The sequence below is a fragment of the Oryzias latipes genome, chromosome 13 (assembly GCF_053564925.1).
Source record: "Oryzias latipes strain Hd-rR chromosome 13, Olatipes_Hd-rR_3.1".
In the NCBI taxonomy this organism is placed as follows: Eukaryota; Metazoa; Chordata; class Actinopteri; order Beloniformes; family Adrianichthyidae; genus Oryzias; species Oryzias latipes.
In genome coordinates this window covers 32581756-32600369 of record NC_136249.1, presented here as the reverse complement: position 1 = coordinate 32600369, position 18614 = coordinate 32581756, and the positions used below count along the sequence as shown (strand labels likewise).

General features: G+C 42.0%; 2 protein-coding genes across 4 annotated transcripts; both read right to left on the bottom strand.

Annotated features, from left to right (window-relative positions):
* Window positions 1-426: 426 nt before the first annotated feature.
* On the bottom strand, window positions 427-17887 carry ccdc9 (coiled-coil domain containing 9). 3 transcript variants are annotated; one of them, XM_078930194.1, is made up of 15 exons: window positions 17719-17887; window positions 15916-15962; window positions 15633-15737; window positions 14871-15020; window positions 11686-12051; window positions 11392-11475; window positions 11142-11306; window positions 10882-11063; window positions 8718-8779; window positions 5981-6101; window positions 5746-5854; window positions 5089-5596; window positions 4109-4261; window positions 3459-3617; window positions 427-1285 (listed from the first exon to the last, which is right to left on the bottom strand). In XM_078930194.1, exons 2-15 carry the CDS (start codon window positions 15916-15918, stop codon window positions 1281-1283), a joined length of 2172 nt encoding a protein of 723 aa, XP_078786320.1. In that variant the 5' UTR covers window positions 15919-15962; window positions 17719-17887; the 3' UTR covers window positions 427-1280. The 3 variants fall into 3 exon arrangements, with proteins under 3 accessions (XP_078786320.1, XP_023817264.1, XP_078786321.1); XM_023961496.2 differs by lacking the exon at window positions 17719-17887 and adding an exon at window positions 16881-17011; XM_078930195.1 differs by lacking the exon at window positions 17719-17887 and adding an exon at window positions 16741-16868.
* Window positions 14001-14614, bottom strand: LOC105355366 (small ribosomal subunit protein eS10). The gene has a single exon (XM_011482229.4). The coding sequence runs from the start codon at window positions 14560-14562 to the stop codon at window positions 14062-14064; it is 501 nt and encodes a 166-aa protein (XP_011480531.1). The 5' UTR covers window positions 14563-14614; the 3' UTR covers window positions 14001-14061.
* Window positions 17888-18614: the final 727 nt, after the last annotated feature.

Here is an 18614-nt window from a genome sequence, read left to right as displayed (position 1 = left end):
ATGGCAAACGCCCTATATAGTGAACTATGTAGGGGTTAGGGTGGGAGTTCGGGCATAGCATACAATTCTAAAATCCAGCGCCCAAGAAAATTTCCCAGAAGTCTCTACGAAAAACCAGTGTGCATCGATGCTCACTAGATCAACAAATATAGACCACAATGCATTGCATCGGAACAGTTTTTGCCAAAAAAAGAAATTGCGGCACTATATAGTTTTTTAGTAGTTAGGTATTGAGGTGGGAATTCGGACATAGCCTGAGATTTTGGCTTCTTGGAACCAGTAGGTCCTTCCTGTTTGTAACACCAGGGGGGGAGGAGTCACTCAGTCCAGTTCACATAAACACTCAACGAACTGAGGAAGGGGACCAACGAAGTTTACCAAATAAAAAAATAAAAACAGAAGAAAATGCAACATTACATCCTGCACTTTTGTTCAGCATAAATGCATATATTTTTTATTCTGTCAGATCTACAGCTTAAAGACAATAAAGCAACCCTGTTGATTCTTCCCTTTTTAGACAAACCCGGGAGACGGCTCCACTCCGCTCAGGAAACTGAGCTTCCACTCGGTAGTAACAGAAAAATGTATAGACAAATAAAGGAGTAGTCCTTAATTTAAAGTACAATAAAGTCTTTAAAATGCAGAAACAGCTACGGCATAAGAAAGGTGTGTTTGCATCCGAGTCACCGCGGCCTCAGGAGGACATGATTCAGAGTGGAACGCATGAGGAGGAACCTCAATCTGAAATGTGACAGCCGTCATTCTGGTACGAAGTAGAGAGGAGCTTCAGACTCCAGGAGGTATCAGCAGGAATCAAGATTGAAACCAGCGTTTGGGATGCAGATCCAGGTTTCCATCTGCAGCTTCTGGAAGCCAGTCGATCAAATAAAAAACGTTTTTGACAAAGTTCATGGAGAGGTTCTCACAAAGACTGATTATCGCACACAAAAAAAGCACAATTCATCGAAGAAATACAAAAGAAAACATGATTAGTTGTTTGACGAGCCAAAGACAGAAATGAAAGCATCTTATTGTCGGATCTTCTTCATGCAGAAAAGCCTGAAGAGGTGAAACCCAAACCAGAAGTTCTGACGCTGAACTTCCATTTGGTGCTTTTGTTCTGAAAGGGATGTGGATCCAGATGTGAGGCAGCGGCTCAGAGCAAAAGCATCAGGAAGATGCAGGTCATGAAGGAGATGCTCCTCCTCCTCCTCCTCCTCCTCTGGATGGTTCAAATCATTTGTTCATCTTCATCCAAGAGGATCTTCATCCTTTCTGGTTCAGTCTGTTGATGCAAACACATAAGAAAAAATAAAAATCATCTACTTATTAAATAATTTGATTTTTTTTATGATTCTGTGAGTCAAACTGGGAATGTGGGACTTTGTTTTCTTTAAAAACTCCCATAAATACGAGTTTTGCCGCTCCAGGTTTGTTTTTTTCCTCGCCGTCATCTGCACAGATTCTCAGAAACAGTTTAATTCAATCAGACTTCTATCTGCTCCTCCATCCATCCTGCAGCTCATTTCCTCTGAAAGAAAAACCACTTAAAAAGCTTCGCCGCGGCCCCGCCTCCCCGCCTTTCCAGACGACAGAGCGCCCATTACACGTGCACACTCGCCGGCGCAGATGAGCTCATCTGAAGCAAATGAGTCAGGAGAGGTGCAAACTGGAGCCAGAGGACGGGCGGGAAGCTGCAGGCAGCTGTCGACACACAGCCGACGAGTCTGTGCAACCATCCAGCCAGAGATTTTCACAATAAAATCCAAATTTCACCCCAAAAAAAAGGAAAAACTTTCTTACAAATGCTTTTAAAAATGTTAAATTCTTTTGTTAACTTTGAACATTAAAAAAAACTAACATCTAAGAACCGATAACTTATAAATACAGATTTGTAAAAAAAAGTATTAGCACCCCTCCTAAATTAAAAAAAAAAAAAAAAAAAAGCTTTTGGCTCCAACAAAACAAAAAAGTCAAACTTATTCTGTCCAGACCATCAAACTACACCGCCTTTACCACCAAGACCTTTTCCACGCCGAAATGTATTCGACCAATGAGAATGGCGCTTTTGCACACGTGTCTGGAGCTTCTGAAGTTACAGTAAAACACAACTTGGGGGCGCTCAAACACAAAACTGCCTTGCTGAGCACACATACCAGCGAAGAAGTTAGACGCCAAGTAGCGTCTACACTGCCGCGAAGCAATAATGACGGACATTCTAAAATATCCCCGAACCAAGCACCAGTTGGAGCTACTGGTTCTTGAAATATTCATGTTTTCTTTCTATGATTCTGACAAGCGCCTAAAAACTTGCTCTCTTCTTCTGAGTGAAAAGCGACTTTAAGAAGCGTATAGTTGCGCAGCGCCACCTTGTGTACAGGAGTATTTCTGTTTTACATTAAGCGCCATCTAATGTCAGGGAATGAAATTGCATGTTGGCTCGGCTCATCGTCAGCGAAAATCGCCTGGGTGTGAACAAAAAAAACGTGGCGAAAAACGCTGGCGAATATTCGTCCCGGTGTGTACGGGCCTTAAGGGGGCAAATACTTAAAAATATTGTACTATTTAAATTATCCAAAAAAATAAAAATAAAAACTGCCTTTGAAAATATTCAGGACAATTGTTTATTTTTAACTAACAAAAAAAAAAAAAAAAAATTGAAAATAACTAAGGAAGGGGGCAAATACTTTTACCAGATGATATGATCTACCAGCCTTTATTTGGTTTTTATCATTATTATTCTAAAGCCAAAGAAAATGAACATAGATAATGTTTCTTCAGCATGATTTAAAAAAAAAGATCATTAATGGACTAAAGTGTTTTTATGCCTCATTAAGTTGAGACTTTCAAACTAAAAGCACGCTGGTGAACTGGAATGCTTCCCAACAGGCGCTAAGTGGCTGCAAAGACAAAGGCGATGAGTCTGTGGTTCCTTCACTCGGCTGAAACCACAGAGATCCGCCGCTCCCGTGGAAACATTAGGAGTGACTCCTCCCCCTGCTGGTGGCCCCCGCCACCACCAATCTGTGGACGTTCAGACTAATGTTGGAAGAAAACCGCAGAGTGCTTCGCTTTCACACAGGAGACAGAGTCACGTGTCGTTTCTTACGCCTTCTGCTTCCTGTCGGACTCCAGAGCTGAGGAGGGAAACGCCCTTCTGCGCTCGTCGGCGTAAAACGCCTAAAAAAATGGCGCTCGTCCTCGAAGCTCAAGTTTGACTCCCAAACCTCAAATAATTTTACCTGAGGGGTAAAGAAATTAATTTGGAGAAAGTTTTTTACACCACAAAGAAGAGAACAAGACGAGAAAGTTCAGAGGAAGAGGCGTGGTCTATCAACATCCTAAAGGGGGCGGAGTCTCAACCAGGAAGCCCAGCTCGTGTGTGACGGGGCACCCACAAAAGCCAAGCCAGACCAGAGGGAGTGTGAGAAATGATGTCGGAGGGGGCGGGGTCACACCTGAAGGAGGCGTCTGCTCTGAGGTCGGCGCCGGCTCTGCTGCTGCTTCTGGAGCGGCTCCGGTCTCTCCGGGCGCCGCGGCGTCCTCTACCCCTGCTGCTGGATCAGGGGGGTTCTGCTGGGCCTCAGGCGGGGTGCAGGCCGGGTCGGGTCGGTCCGCTGTCAGACGGTGAACACAAAGCCAGGACAGTAAATGCGAGATTGTTTGGGGGGGAAAAACAACAACAAAAATTTTTCATCACATAAATTCAAGTAAACAAACAAAAACAATACAAAAGAAGACAAACAAAAGAGACAAATATTTATAAACACATGCATCCAACTTTGGATGATTAATTGTGACTTAATCGGTAAATGTAAAACTTAATCTCATCTTCCGGTTGCTGGAAGAGCCCGCTCCCACTCATACCATGGTCATTTACCAAAAATATAAATATTAAAATCAATGGTTAGGACTTCTGTCTTGTTATTTCTTCTTCTGTCTAATTTCCTCTTCGTTAGATCATCCCAGTCTTCACAAACCATTCAATAAATTTGCTTTTAATGTTTGTTGTTTGTGCTGCTCTACATAAAAACATTTTATTTTAAATCACAATTAGCTTTTTGGTTTGTTTTACTGTAAAAACCTGTCAGATTGACTGGTTGTTCACCTTCTGACTGAACAGGTGCATCCTGGTCCTCTGTGACCTGTGAGGGGGCGGAGTCAACGACCACATCGGGGAGGGACTCTGTGGGGGCCGCCTCTGGTTCTGACCCGGTTACAGACTGGTGAGTTTTTTCTGAAGGAGCAGAAGGAGGAGCAGCTGGGGAGGAGAAAACAAAATGGAGGAAAAGAAAAATATTTTTATTTTTATTGCTTTTGACTTCAATAAATCTGAAACAGAAAAAAGTCTGATCATCCTGAAACTTCCCACCAAATTTTAAATCTTTCATTTTGAATATTTTTAAATAGCATCCCCAGGAGCTTCTGGGAGTTTATTCAAAATTCCAAAAGTTTTCTGAATTAAAGTATAACAGTAAAATCTGACAGCAGAGGCCTTCAGCTGCTCTTCAGCTGCTGAGCAGGACCAGAGAATAAAAATAAAAATATATCGAAATATGAAAGTAAAAATAATTTGAAAATAAATAATAGAAAAAAAAAGTAAAAATTAAAAATATAAAATATAAAAGTAAAAATAATAACAAAAAATCAATATAACAAAAGAATAGTAAAATATATATATTTAAAATACAAAAAATGCCAAATATAATAATAACAGAAAAAATGATCTTAAAAAATTCAATAAAACAAAATAAAAGTCAAAATAAAAATATATAAGATAAAAAATTTTTTAAAAGTAAATAATAAAAAATATAATTAAGACAAAATAAAAGTAAAAATAATAAAAAATAAAATAAAACTAAAAGTATAAATGAAAAATAAAATAAAATTTAGAATAATAAAAATTGTGGTATGACTGTTAATAAACTAAATGTCAGCGTAAGGAAAAGTCTGTGTGAAAATGGAAAGAACTTGTCTTCCATCCATTCATCTCTAAGTTCTGGTTGCTAGGTTACAGAATGCAGATCTAGAGTCCCCCCACAATTATTGTGTGTACAGGTGACGAAACAGGTGAGCGTGCGGGCGTACCTGTTGGCTCCGCCCTCTGCGGCTCAGGGGGTTCGCTGGCGACTTGGAGCCCCTCCTCTTCCTCGTTCTTCTTCGGAGGGCTGGATTCGGCGCTCAGAGGCTTTAGCGGGCTCTCGTTTCCCAAGCTGCAACGGGGCGACACCATCTCCATCTCCTCTCCCCAGTCCGACACCGGCTGGTGACCCTCCAGCGGGTCGAAGGGGCTGAGGGGTTTGGCTCCTACTGCGGGCTCCTGAACTGCGGCCGCGGGGGAGGGAATGTGGACCTTGGGGCGTGGCGTGCGCTGCTCTTTGGGGTTTCCGGTTGACATCGGTCGTGATCTAGCCTGGGGAGACGTGGGCGTGCTGCCTTTGCTGTTTTCCTTCCCAGAATCCTTCTTCCCGTCGCCCCTGGCAACCCATTCCGAGCCGCCTCTTCTCTCCACCGTGTCGTTTTCCTCTTCATCGCTAGCATCCTCCCACTCGTCCTCATCGTCTTCACCCGCCTCGCCGTCATTCTTCTCCTCCACCTACGGAAAACGCTGAAGTCAGAACTCCAAAGGAACTCAAAGTAAAGTGAAGCATCATGGGAGTTTTGACAAGTCGTGACAGATTCAAACTCATGACGTTAAAACTAATGTGATGCTAGCATGACGCCATTTAAAGAAATACTTTCCACCTTTTGTGGAGTGGGAGGAGTTTGTTTCTCCTCCTTCTTCTTCGGCCTCTCCTCTCTTTTCTCCTCCTCCTCTTCCTCCTGGTCCCCCTCCCAGCGGTCGTCATGCATGCTGTCAACAGAATCCACAGTTTTCCTAAAAAACTGGAATCTTTTCTCCGTGGGTCTTAAAAGTGGCGTTCAGAGAGGATTAATAAAATCCTTCTTCAACCGCACAGAGGGAGACAAACAAACACACCTGTAGTTCTGCTTCTGTCCGCGGCCCCGCCCTCGGCCCCGCTCCCCCCGGCCTCCCTGCGTCTTGCCCTGCGACAGGAAGTCAGCAAATGTCGGGGCTCTCGGAGGCCGCTTGCTGTCGTCTGAGTTACAGGAGACAGAAAACATAATAATCAGGAATGACGTTCAGACAGGCGAATACACACAGAATAAACCAGTTTCCAAAACCAGAACAGAAATCTGGAGCGGCGTCTGAACGCTTCGGAAAAACGGAATGAACCTGAATTTGTCCGTGAAGTAATTTTTCACAGAATGAGGCCGAATCCACGGAAAAGTCCCACAAGAATCCTCTTCTGATGGGTTTTAAAAGCGTTCCCAGTGGTCTTTAAAAATATATATAAGCTGCGTTTTTAACCCTTTTAAGACTTTTTAAACCCAAACGTTTGAGGCTAAATTTATAAGAAAAAATGTAGGAAAGCTCAAAAAATAATAATAATAATACATTTTATTTGCTGAAAAAAGTGCACAAAGTGACAAAACCTTTCCAGAAAAAAAAAAATAAAAAAGAAATGGTAGAAATGCTAATTTATCTTATAACGTTTATAATCGCAATAATAAGACCCAATAAATTAAGTTTCAAACAAAAAAACGACAAAATATGTACAAAACAATTTAAGGACAGCTGAAAATAAAATAAAATAAATAAATTAACATCAAATATCACATTTTCTGAATAAAAGTGAAAGAAAGTTTAGTTTCTTTAAAAAGAAAAAGAAATGTGAAAATCTGAATAACTCAAAACAGTCAAATGAATAATAATTATAACAACTAAACTAAATTATTATTAAAATATAAATTGACCTGAAAAGGTGAAAAAGGCTGAAAAGAAAATGAAAAATCTGGCAAAGTAATTACACAATAAATAGTTAAAAACACTGAAAGAAAACTGAACATAAAAAAAGAAAATTCTGCATTAATAGTTAAAAATCAGCTGTAGAAAATAGAAGCTAGAAAGTAGTGAAATACTGGATAACAAAAGTCTGAAGCTAAATATTTTTGCACATTTAAAAGTAAAAGATAGATAGTATTTTTGGATTAAAAAAAGAAGCAAAAAGTCATTCAGAAAATGCGTGAGATTAAAGAAACATGTTAGGAAAAAGGGATTAAACATAAAAGACATTTGGAAGAAATGAAGGTTAAAAGACGGAGGAAAAGATGCGAGATGAGGAGGGAAGCGAAGAGTCAGCAGAGAAAAAAGGTCAAGATGCACAAAATGCAGTTTGTTGAAGTCCAGACAGTCAGAGTCCTGATGGGGCGGAGCAGCTTTATGAAACGGAAAGAAGTGTTAAAGTTTCAAACTTCAGACCAAAAACACATCAGTCTCAACCCCACACCACGCTCTGACCTGAAGCCCCGCCCCCAGGAGCGTTGCCAGAGCGGCGGCGCCGTGCTGCAGAGAGGACACACTCGTTTTTTTTATTCTCCATTCGTTTTTGTTTAACCGCTTTTATTTTTTTCTACTTCCAACTCTGGAACTTTTACAAGCAGCACCGACAAGATTTTGTTCATTTTGAAAATGATTAAATGTTTTCAGATTTCACATTTTAAAACAATCTAAATTCAACTTAGTGGGATATTTACATGTTCGCTCCTTAAAAATGCCCTCAATATGTTACAATCCAAAGAAAATGTTTCATTCATATTTATTATTTCAAAAAATGTTTAAATGATTTTATATTTAAGTGAGAGAAAAACGATTATAGTTTGTCGCAAGTGGAAGTAAGAACAACATCCAGCTCTTAATTTAAAGAGACCATTTTGGCATCAGAAGGTAATTTTTGCATCAACAGGAAGTGACTGAATTTACCCTAATAAAGTAAAAGCTTTTTGCTCCAAACGTTATATTAGATTATTAAATGATAGCTTGGAAAATAGAGATTTTTCAAATTAATTTGTTTATTGAAATGTTCATTTGAATTGGTTTCTAAATATTTTAACCATCGGGTATATTTGTTGGTTATATTTCAATCCAATAAAATTAATTTCCCGATGCAGCACAGAGGAATTCTGCGCTTCGGAAATCGAAATTTCTGTATCTGTTCACTCATAACTCTACAAAATAAAAGCTTTTCAGGCATCGAGGGGGTAAAGCTCGGTTGAAAAGATAAAAATAGAACCGATTAAAAATTAATCTTCACTTATAAGATGTGTTACATAATCAAAATTAAATCACCTCTTTCCCTTTTTGCAGCGTTTCTTTAGTTTTTTATTTAATTATCGACTCTTTTAGCTCCAAACAGTTCAGTCTGAGTCACTAGCTTTGAGGAAACTCTTCCTTTAGGCAGGACATTGTCACCAAAAATGTTTTGGCATTTGGCGCAGATAATGAATGGAATCAGAAGCTCTTGATGGACTCTCGAGTTTGGCAGCGACACCAAGCGAGTTTCACGCCGTGAAGGGGGGGGTCCTTTATGCCCGTGAAAGTCAGCAAACTGCGATGGGGAGAAGGCGCTTTGCTGACGACCCTCAGAGGTCGGAGGAGGAAAGTGGAGGCTGGTTGGGGCTCGGGGGAGTACCGGCGAGCTTTTACATAACCGGCTTGATGAGCCGGAGGGGAAACTTGGTGTCCGGACAGATTTGCTGCGCCTGAGAGGAGAAGCTCAGGTCACAGCTGCTGAGCTCCTTCTGCCCGGGGTGTGTGTTTGTGGTGCATTTGTGTGTTTGTTGTGTGCTAGTGGCGCGTTTGAGTGCAGACTTGCCTCTTCTGCTGCCGGCCTCAGACGCGACACCTTCTGCAGCCACATGGGAATCATCCTTGAACCTGCAGAAGAATCCAAACATCAGAACTGCGTCTGCAAAAGTTTCTTTGTCTGCGATCAATTCTGCGATTGTTTCTACACCTGCGTATGCTTCTTCGTCTGCGAACGCTTCTGCGCCTGCAAACACTTCTGGCCCTTAATACGCTTCTGTGATCGTTTCTGGGTACATTTCTGCATCTGCAATCGCTTCTCTGTCTGCGATTGTTTCGACGTCTGCGTACGATTTCTGCGCCTGCGAACACTTCTGGCCCTGAATATGCTTCTACAATCGCTACTGCATCTGCAATCACTTCTGCGATTGTTTCTGCGTCTGCGATTAATTCTGCATCTGCGAACGCTTCTGGCCCTGCATACGCTTCTGCAATCGTTTCTGCATTTGCAATCGATTCTTTGTCTGCGATCACTTCTGCGTCTGCGATCACTTCTGCATCTGCGAACGCTTCTGCATCCGCGAACACTTCTGCGCCTGCCTACGCTTCTGCGCCTGCGAACACTTCTGCGCCTGCCTACGCTTCTGCGCCTGCCTACGCTTCTGCGCCTGCGAACACTTCTGCGCCTGCGAACACTTCTGCGCCTGCCTACGCTTCTGCGCCTGCCTACGCTTCTGCGCCTGCCTACGCTTCTGCAATTATTTCTGCGTTTTTTTTGCCTCGCCTCTATTTTTCGGTGTTTCCACCCGTTTCCACTCCCTCCATCATCATCGCATTCCTGCAGTTGAACGCATCGTCCTGGACGGTGGGAGGAAAAGACCTTTTCTCCACCATTGTGGGCATTTATCCCTCCATCCTGAGGATTCATTTGAACTTTTGAGGCTTTATTTAACAGACAGATCCGGTTCTGTGTCTTTTGCAAAGAATATCCAGTCTAGCATCTGCAGATGATGTAAAAACCTTCAAAGTTTCTCTGCTTTAATGTTCTGTATCTTTACTGATTAATCAGCCAGAGAACTAAAAGCTCATGATGTTCAGATATTTTGCGGTTTGGTGGAGAAGAACCAACGTTTGAATTTGCAACCTGATCCTCCTCTGTCCTTCATGCTAGGAGCTGCCTCTCTGGAGGTGGAACTTCAGATTTTTCCAGAGGAAAATTTTTATTTTGAAAAAAGAAAAAACATTTTTGATTGTTTTCAGCTCATATTTCCACTCAGCAAATTAACAAATGAAAACAGTTTTCAATGGATTATTCTGGTTTTACTCTCAGCACTTAGATCATTTTTCAGATCAAAATTTGTGGTAAATTTGCTGAATAGACCAAATCCATAAAAAACATTAAGAGAAACGCTAGAATGTCAGTTAAATATTGACCAAAAAAAAAAAAAAAAAAAAACTTCAATTGTTAAAAAAGAAAAACAATTAAAGTTAAAATAAAGTGAAAGAAAAGGAGAAAATGTGCCAAATCTTTGTGAAAAATGCTAAAATGTTTAATTAGATTCTACAAATGGTCAAAGCGGGAAGGGTTTTCTACGGTGGCTCTAAAGTCCAAATCAACTAATCTATTAACATTAAATATCACAAAAAAATTAAAAATAATACCAATAAAGAAACTACATTACATTTTAGAAATCTAAACACAAATTCCAGAAAGCGAAAATAAAAAAAAAAATAAAAACATATCCAAAAAAAAAGTAAACATTTTGGAAAACAAAAGTAATTTTGTTTTTATTTTATAACTATTTGAATTTCTGGAAAACATTTTTATTTTTCCAAAAACTTTATTGATTTCATTTCTGGAATTTTGTTTTGATTTCTTTAGTGTAATGTTTTATTTGTTTTGCTTTTTAATTTCTGAGATTTAATCAGTTTTTGTGTTGAGAGATTTGGACTTCAGGGCCACCGTAGATTTTGAGTTCTTGGTTCATGTCAGTTTTGAGAAGCTTTGAAGTCCAAATGTTTCTAGGTTTTTTCGGTCCTACGTCGTTGTTTTTGATGTTGTATTGTCAATAAACAGCGTTTCATTCTGGTTCTGGTCTGGATTTGGTTTTTCCAGAACACGGATCCATTTCTGCTGGGTTTAGGATCGCTGCCGTTTCAGTCCCGGTTTGATGACCGCTGGACTTTCTTTGTACTCAAACACACTGCCACCATGCTGCCCCCCCCTCACTTACATCCCGTCCGTCTTCTGGGCGTCCCACTCTCGCCGCCACTGTCCCGTGGCATTGCGATGGCGCGCTAGCCTCTCCTCGTCAATCAGTTCGCGCTCCTTCTTCCAGCGCAGGTACTCCGCTCGCTCCCGGCCCGTCATGGACATGGTCATGTCCACGGAACCCTTTGGACCCGGCCTCCGGCTCTGCGGATATGCACAGAACCAATCCCCCCTTTAACAAGCAAAAAAAGACACGCAGAGCCGCAGACACGCAGCACTTACAGTCCACTCTCTCTCCACCTCCGCTCCCGTCTTCACGTTGTCAAAGTCCAGCCCCCCCCAGTTTCGCACATGTCTACGGCTGCCTTCCTTGCGGTCGGAGTCCGGCACGGGTCCAGAACGCCTCGGGTCGTCCAGGAAGTTGCGGATCGGTTTGTCTCCATCTGGCTAAAAATCCAAAAAGGGGTTTCCTGTCACGGCAAAGGCAAAAAAGAATAGAAGGAAGCGGTTGCTAGGAGACGGAGACGGGTACCCGCTGGCCGCGCTCGTACTCCGCTATCCGCTCCATTTCCTCGTTCATCTTCTCGATGTTCTGACGTCTCCTCTCCTCCCATTCCTGTCCAGAAGCATCCAATCACAGTGAGGAGTCTTTAATGCCCCCCCCCCCCACCGTTAGAATGCAACAAAACCTTTGTAAACCCCCCCCTCCCCCCCAAAAAATAAAAACAAAGTTAAACATTGCAGCCAAAAGGTCGCTGAGGAAAAACTCTGTAAACACGAAAACGGCAGAAACAGATTTGTTTTACTTTCCAGCTTCCACACCCACCTTTGACTTCTTGTCCACTCCACCTGCAGTTCCTCCTTCTCCTCCCCCTTCTCCTCCTCCTCCTCCTCCACCTCCACCTCCACCTCCACCTCCACCTCCTCTCCCTCTCCCCCTCCGTCCTCCTCTGCGTCCCTGGCCTCCAGGCTCAGACTCCCCCTCTCTGTGAGTCCTCGATTCCCACTCCCTCCTCTCTTGCAGACCGCCTCCGCCTTCGCCTCCGCCCCTCTGACCTCCTCGCCCCATCCGCCCAGATCCCGTCCTCCGCGGGGGGCTGTGGCCGTCGCTCGCCCCCCGGTTGTCGTCGTCTTCCGACGTCTTCCGGCCTCGAGGCGTACCGGGTTTCCAGTTGTTCACCACTCGCTTCTCCTGTTGGAAACAGATTCTCAGTTTTCACTTCCGCTCCGACGCAAAGCGGAGACGCCGCCGCCGCCGTGAGGTTTCAGGAACGTTAACCATGAAATCAGTGATTTGTCTCTTCCGTCTGAATTCATTAAATGTTCTGATGGTCTGTAAGCATTTGCTTCCAATGGAGCTTCAACTCCCGGTCTCTTTTTTCTGCCCGTTGTCTCGTGATAAGGACATCTGCTGCAGAGGTTGGCGCAGCTGCAGCTGCTGCAGCTGCGCCAACCTCTGCAGCAGATGTCCTTATCACGAGACGAGAAATTGTGATGAGATAACGAATATTTTTTTGGTTTTGTTTTACAATCCGCAGCAAATCAAATGTTGGAAACCAGAAGAACTGCTTAATTGCTAATTGATTCATTGATCGTGGTCCAACTCAGGTAGAGATGACGCTGCCTAAGGCGCCACGATATGAGGAAAACTCGCGATATGCGACATTGGTGATTAATAATGCGATAACGATATAATTTCCAGTATATAAACAAAGAGCAAAACAACCAAAAACATCATTTCCATTTCATTGCAACAGTTTAAAAAAGGATACTTCAAATGACCCTCGTCGACATAGGTGACAAACATCTAACACAATACGGCTCCATCTGATTGGTCAAATGCATAAATGGATTTATTTGATCCGTTAAATGCTTCAAGTTGCCATTAGATTGTTTTAGCACATTTAAGGTTTACCATTTATTGCAATTTTCGCCGTCTTTTGCGATCTTGCACAGCTTGATGTTGCGATAACGATAAATTTGCGGTATATTGTGCAGGCCTAACGCTGATGTTGTCGGTCGTAAACGACGTCTGATTCAGTCTTCGTCTTTTGAGGAGGTTGGCCCGTCTGCAGCTGCGCAGCCAGTTATTGTCAACTTCCTCAGTGACCGGATGAGGGGAGCGGGCCGTCTCCATGGTTACAGAATAATGCATGAGAAGCAGGCTGGAGGCAATGCGTGTCATTGGGGAATTAGTTTGTTATTAAGAGACAAAAAGAATAAAAGTGTTTTCTTGTGAAAACAAGATAGTAAATGTGGGTATCATGAGAAAACGGGGGTAGACCGTAGATCTATTTTGAAAGCGCTGGAGCTGTCCAGTCGTACAGTTCTGATCCAGATTCCAGCTCAGACGTGGAAAAAAAGACGTAGATGCATCTATTTGTCTGCAGGTGGGGGCATCAGGATGGAGCGGAGCAGGAAGGCTGTGACCGGCCCAGCGTATTTTTTTACGCCACAAAAATGTTCTCCTCCAAGCAGCATTTTCTCATCTGATCCTGACTCACAACAATCTCAATAAATTAGTCCTCAGAAATGCTACTTCATGCTTAATCTGAGTCTTCCAAACGCAGTTTTCTCTGGAGCGGGTCTTTAACACCCAAGAGGATTTGGAAGTTCCGTCTCTGCTGTGAGCGGCTGCATAGCTCCGTTGGTTTAGCGCAGGACGGCCACACAGGAAGTCAGGGGCCGCGGTGAGCTACACCCTGTGTGTGTACATGGGCAAGACCCTTCAGGAGTCCGGGTCTCCCTGTGCCGGTCCCCAGCCTGGATAAGATACAGGGTTGGGACAGGAAAGGGCATCCAGCACCAAATGTGAAAGTTGATTCTCTGTGGTGAGCCCTGAAGGGTTTCTTTTACTGAAAGACGAACAAAAAAACGCCATCGTGTCAACAGAAGGATCCGTTTCTAGGATTTCTGGAGCTTAAAGTCATTCGTCTTGAAATTTGGCTGCTCTTTTCGCTTATTTTGTGTGCAGCTCCAATGAAAATGCCGTCTTTGGTGTTTTTAACGTGTTCTTGTGGCCATTCTTCTCAGGACATGTAGTTACATTGTAAAATCGGGAACAGATGAAAAAAAAAACAAAGCTGTTTGAAAAAAAGCTTGTAGTTGTTACGTACAAACTAGGCTCCCTGCTCCGCTCCATTCTTTTTTTTTTTTTTTTTTTTAATCGTTTAGATTTTCTTTATTGTACAGAAAATGACTTTTACTGAGGCTGCTGTCCTCTGCCGCGTCCAAATCCACCTCTAAAGTGGAATTCTGTAGCAGACCCAGCACCAGCCTCTGCTTTCTTGTCAGCACCAGGGGGAGCAGCAGATCGCCTGTAGGCATCTCTGTCAGCCTCTCCACGGTTAAGCCGAGCAGGTCTCTCTCCTTCCATTCCCTTGGGCCTTGGCCTTGCGGTCTCAGGTCGGGTCTGGCGGCGCAGAGTGGCAGGAACAATCTCAGGGGGGAGGTGGAGGAAGTCCCTCAAGTACTGGATCCCCTCATTGGTCAGGTACCAGTAAAAATGACGCCATGCAAATTGCTCCTTGACATACCCACAAGACTTCAGGGACTGCATTGCTTTCATCACATGAAGGTTGGGCACATTCTTGTCAGCAAGCTCTGGATGCTTGGCCAGGTGGACATCTTTCTTGGCCACCATTACTCCCTCTTTAAAGAGGAGCTCGTAGATCGCAATGCGGTTCTTCTTGGGCATCAGCATCTTTGCACTTGTGGGGGGACCGGAGCCGGAAAGAACGACATTTGTTCGCGATATTCAATTTCTCTGCTCCGCTCCATTCTGACGCATCCACCTGCAGACTAATAGATCCATGATAGAACTGTAAGCTAATCGGAGAGAGTGGAAAGCGTGATGGGAAATGAACTCCTGCCGCTCAGCAGAAACGATGCCACAGGTTTTTCAGACTTTGGCTTAAACGTCCTCATGAAAAGATCACTGGGAGCGCTATGGAAACAGAGAAAACAGCAGGAACCGTCTGCGTTTTCTTCGTCCCCGGCGGTCCGTCTCACCCCGGCAGGTTTGGAGAGGTCCACAGTGACGGTAAAGTTCTCCTTCTCAGTCTTCCGCCGCTCAGATTCTGGCTCCTGTGGGCGGGGCTTACGGCCTGTTGTCACGGCAATACCCTCCTTCTCTGCCATCTTCTTGTCTTCCTCAATTTCCTGTTTGGGGAAAAAAAAGCCAGAAAAAACTAAAGCAGGTATTATTTTTAAATCAAATCGTGTATAACATATAATAACATAAATATTAATAACACCATACAAACATGTCTTTGTTTCTCTGGGTTATCAAAGAAGTATATACATTTTTTTTTTTAGAAAAAGTGTAAAAATGTATGTTTTTGACTTTGTTGAAACCATTTTTGCTAGACTCATATTCAATAAGAGGAGCAAAGAAGTGATCGTTTCAACGTTTGGTTCATTTCGCCTTTTTAATAAATGTTTTTGGACTTTTTCAAACTCTTTGGCTCATCATTTGAGTGAAGCTCAACGAGTTTTTTTAAAAGTTACATTCATCAAGTAAATCCTGTTTTCCTTTTAGATTATCGACATCTGGGGGAAACTGCACAAACACATGATCAGCATGCAAACGCAGGAGCAAAGTCTGTTTATGAAACCATCTGCTGCTACAGCAAAGGGGTTTACATTAAACGATGAAAGTGACTAAAACGAATCCACCTCCTTTGGAAGCATTCTAGACACCTTTAATTCTGAAGGGAGGACAAAAACCTTCTTTTGAAACACAAACCTGCAGATAAAGACGGGTTTCTGTACCTGATACCTCTTGACCAGAGCCTCATTCTTCTTCCTCAAAGCTTCGATCCGTCTGTCCAACTCTGCGTCCTTTTCCTCCTTGGTCTTCAGATCTACGGCTGAAGACTAACAAAGAGACGACAACCTTTTTCTCATGAATGCTGTAACTGGACGAGATGAATCCTCCAGATACAGTTAAATAAAAAGACCTAACAGTGAAAAAAACCGATCGATTCATCCGTTCACTCCTAAAATCATTAGAGAAATAGATCTAAAAACACATCACAGCCTTGATTTCACTCACCATTACTGCATTTTTCCTTCCAACTCTGCTGGATAACTGTGTGTTTCCTGTCACAAAAGCAGAAAAACATTTTTTCATGTGTACATGAATACATATTTATATCTATCATCTATACAAATTTAGTAATTTCCTGAAATATTTACACTAACGACCGCCTACTGCCAAAAATATTTAAATACGACTTCAGAAAGTCATTTCTACCTAAGATCTATTTTAAAAATATGTTTTAAAGGATTTAATCATTTACATAATTAAATGTTTTGATGAAAACTAGATTTTTTACAGGATTTTAGCAAGAAACATGTTAAGTTAAAGCATTTAGACGATTCTCTCGCATTTGCAGAGCTTCAAACTTTTAAAATAACAGTTTTCTGACAAAAGCATGATTTAGAAAAACATTGATCTCAGGCATTTTTTATTCTTTATACACAAACCAATTATAATTTAACCTATCTTTATACAGAAATGTTTAAAATAATCAGGAAAATGTTGTTTTCATGAAGACATGTTTTATTATTTTTTTAATTCTGACACACAAAATGTGCAAGAAAAAGCCTAAAGCTTGTTATATAAGGAGAATGATTCTATCAAAACATGTGACAGAAACAGATTTGGTGTCAAACTAGTTTGAATCCGTTTGTTTCTGCAGCGCGCGCGCGCGGTAAGAACAAATCCGTTTAAAGCTCCTAGTCTAAGCGTCTCAAAGCTGCAGGCGGCACGCGAATCGAACCGAATACGAGTCCCCGCAGACCAGGATAAACCTCCAATCCGACCCCTTCAGAACCACAGAACCTTCTGAACATGTTAGATTTTTGGTCCACTGACTGTTTTCCACTGCGAGGTAAGGCGACCACAGCGAGCCATGACTGCGCAGGCAGAGCCGCCGCGGCGCCACAGCTTCGACAGCACCAGAGGAAAAGTGGACCAAACGACTTCGACCGGCCCGGTTCGTAGAGGATTTTTACCTGCTCTAGATGGATTCTTAAAAAGAATAAAAAAAAGCTGGCAGGAAAGCTCTTTGCCAATTCCTGCTCCTTAGAGTGTCCTCATTGTTGAACTTCCGGTTAACGGCAGCTAACTTCCTGCCAAATAAAGCGCCACTCGGTGGAGTTAAAGAGACAGCGGCTCTAATATTTATTAAACGTTATCTGTCAATATCTGAAACTAAAAGTTGATTTTTTAAATATATATTAGCATTTTTAACTTTTAATCAACAAATTCCTACCCTTCAAACTCGACTTTCGATTGAATATAAATGATGAGATGTAAGTCAATAGTTTTACACTAGAGGGCGTCAGCGATCAACTGTCGAAATTCTACAAAGTGAACCAAAATCAGCAGTTCCCGCCTAAATATTTATACAAACAAATAGGAATTTTACATCGAAACAGTTAATATTGGAAATTTGAATTTGATAAGTTCTTTAAATGTGAACATTCGGTGACTAACAAGCGAAATTAGAGTAAAAGTAACCAGAAATGTCAATAAATATTTGTTTTTTGTACTTTTGTTTTAAGTCCAGTTTTTACTTAAAAAAAAAAAAGCTAAAATGTTTTTATCATTGCAGTAAAATAAACACAAGACAATGAAAAAATATTCTCACGTGACTTTGGGACATTTATTACAATTACCAAACAACAGTATAACGAAAGAACTGAAAAACATGTCTGAGCATAACTGGTTATACAGGATTCAAATATTACTGCAAAAAAGTACACAAAAAAATCTTTACAAGTTAAATGGCTACGAAAATTAGTTATAGCAGCACAATTCACATGTGTTTTTAAAACATACATTGCTCACCTTTGAGCTTATCCCGTCAGGAGTTGCCACAGCGAATCAGCTTTAATTGATTTGCACAGGTGGTTTGGCAGAGATTTTTACGCAGGATGCCCTTCCTGACACAACCCACTGCATTTTATCCAAGCTGGGAATTGACACAGGGAGACCTGGACTTTGGCTACGAATTTAGGCAGTAGGCCCGCTCGTTCCTGGTCCTGGAGATCCACCTCCCTGCCTGTTTTCCAGCTCTCCCTGCACTCCTTGCTGCTGATTGCCTAGACCAGGTGTGTTCATTCAATCAGAATGTGGAGACATCTGGTTGAAATAATCAGCACCAAGTAGGGCTTGGTAATCTGGAACAGTCAGGGTGGTAGATCTTGAGAACAACGTTGCCCAAAGACCCTCATGCTCAACACGCCCCCTGAGAGTCGAATCCTCTTATTATTATTTTGTTTTTTCCAAATAAATGTGTATTTACTAAAAGATCATCAAAATATGCAACTGCACTATAAAAATTAAACAAACAAACAAAACTAAAAAATTGTTATTTGCAATGTACTGACGTCCCAAACACTTTTTGTTTGGGCAACTTTCAGCTAATTTTGGCATTATTGTCAGTTCCAATAAAACATTTAAAGTTTTTCACGCAGCTCAATACCTGAAAAACCTGTTGATTATTTTTGCCTGCAGCTCTTGTCACGATCTGTGATGTATGGTAATTCCCCCCTGACCCCAGCCAAAGCAGTGTTTGTCGTGAGCCTCCTCAGAATGGAAATATTCAGGAGGAAGTAAGGTTCATTTTTGAGATGTGAACACAACAAAACCAACAGAGGCACGATTTCAGTCAAGGACTTCCTGATTTGAAGAGTTGGATAAGATGATGTGGAGATAAACTTTACTCCAAGTCCTGAAACATT

Coding starts and splice junctions, on each gene's coding strand:
- LOC105355366 (XM_011482229.4), bottom strand. CDS start 14,562: ATGCTGATGCCCAAGAAGAACCGCATTGCGATCTACGAGCTCCTCTTT.
- ccdc9 (XM_078930194.1), bottom strand. Junction 8,780..10,881: donor GCCCAGAAGACGGACGGGAT/GTAAGTGAGGGG, acceptor ATTCTTCTGCAG/GTTCAAGGATGATTCCCATG. Junction 5,597..5,745: donor CTCCTCCCACTCCACAAAAG/GTGGAAAGTATT, acceptor CGTTTTCCGTAG/GTGGAGGAGAAGAATGACGG.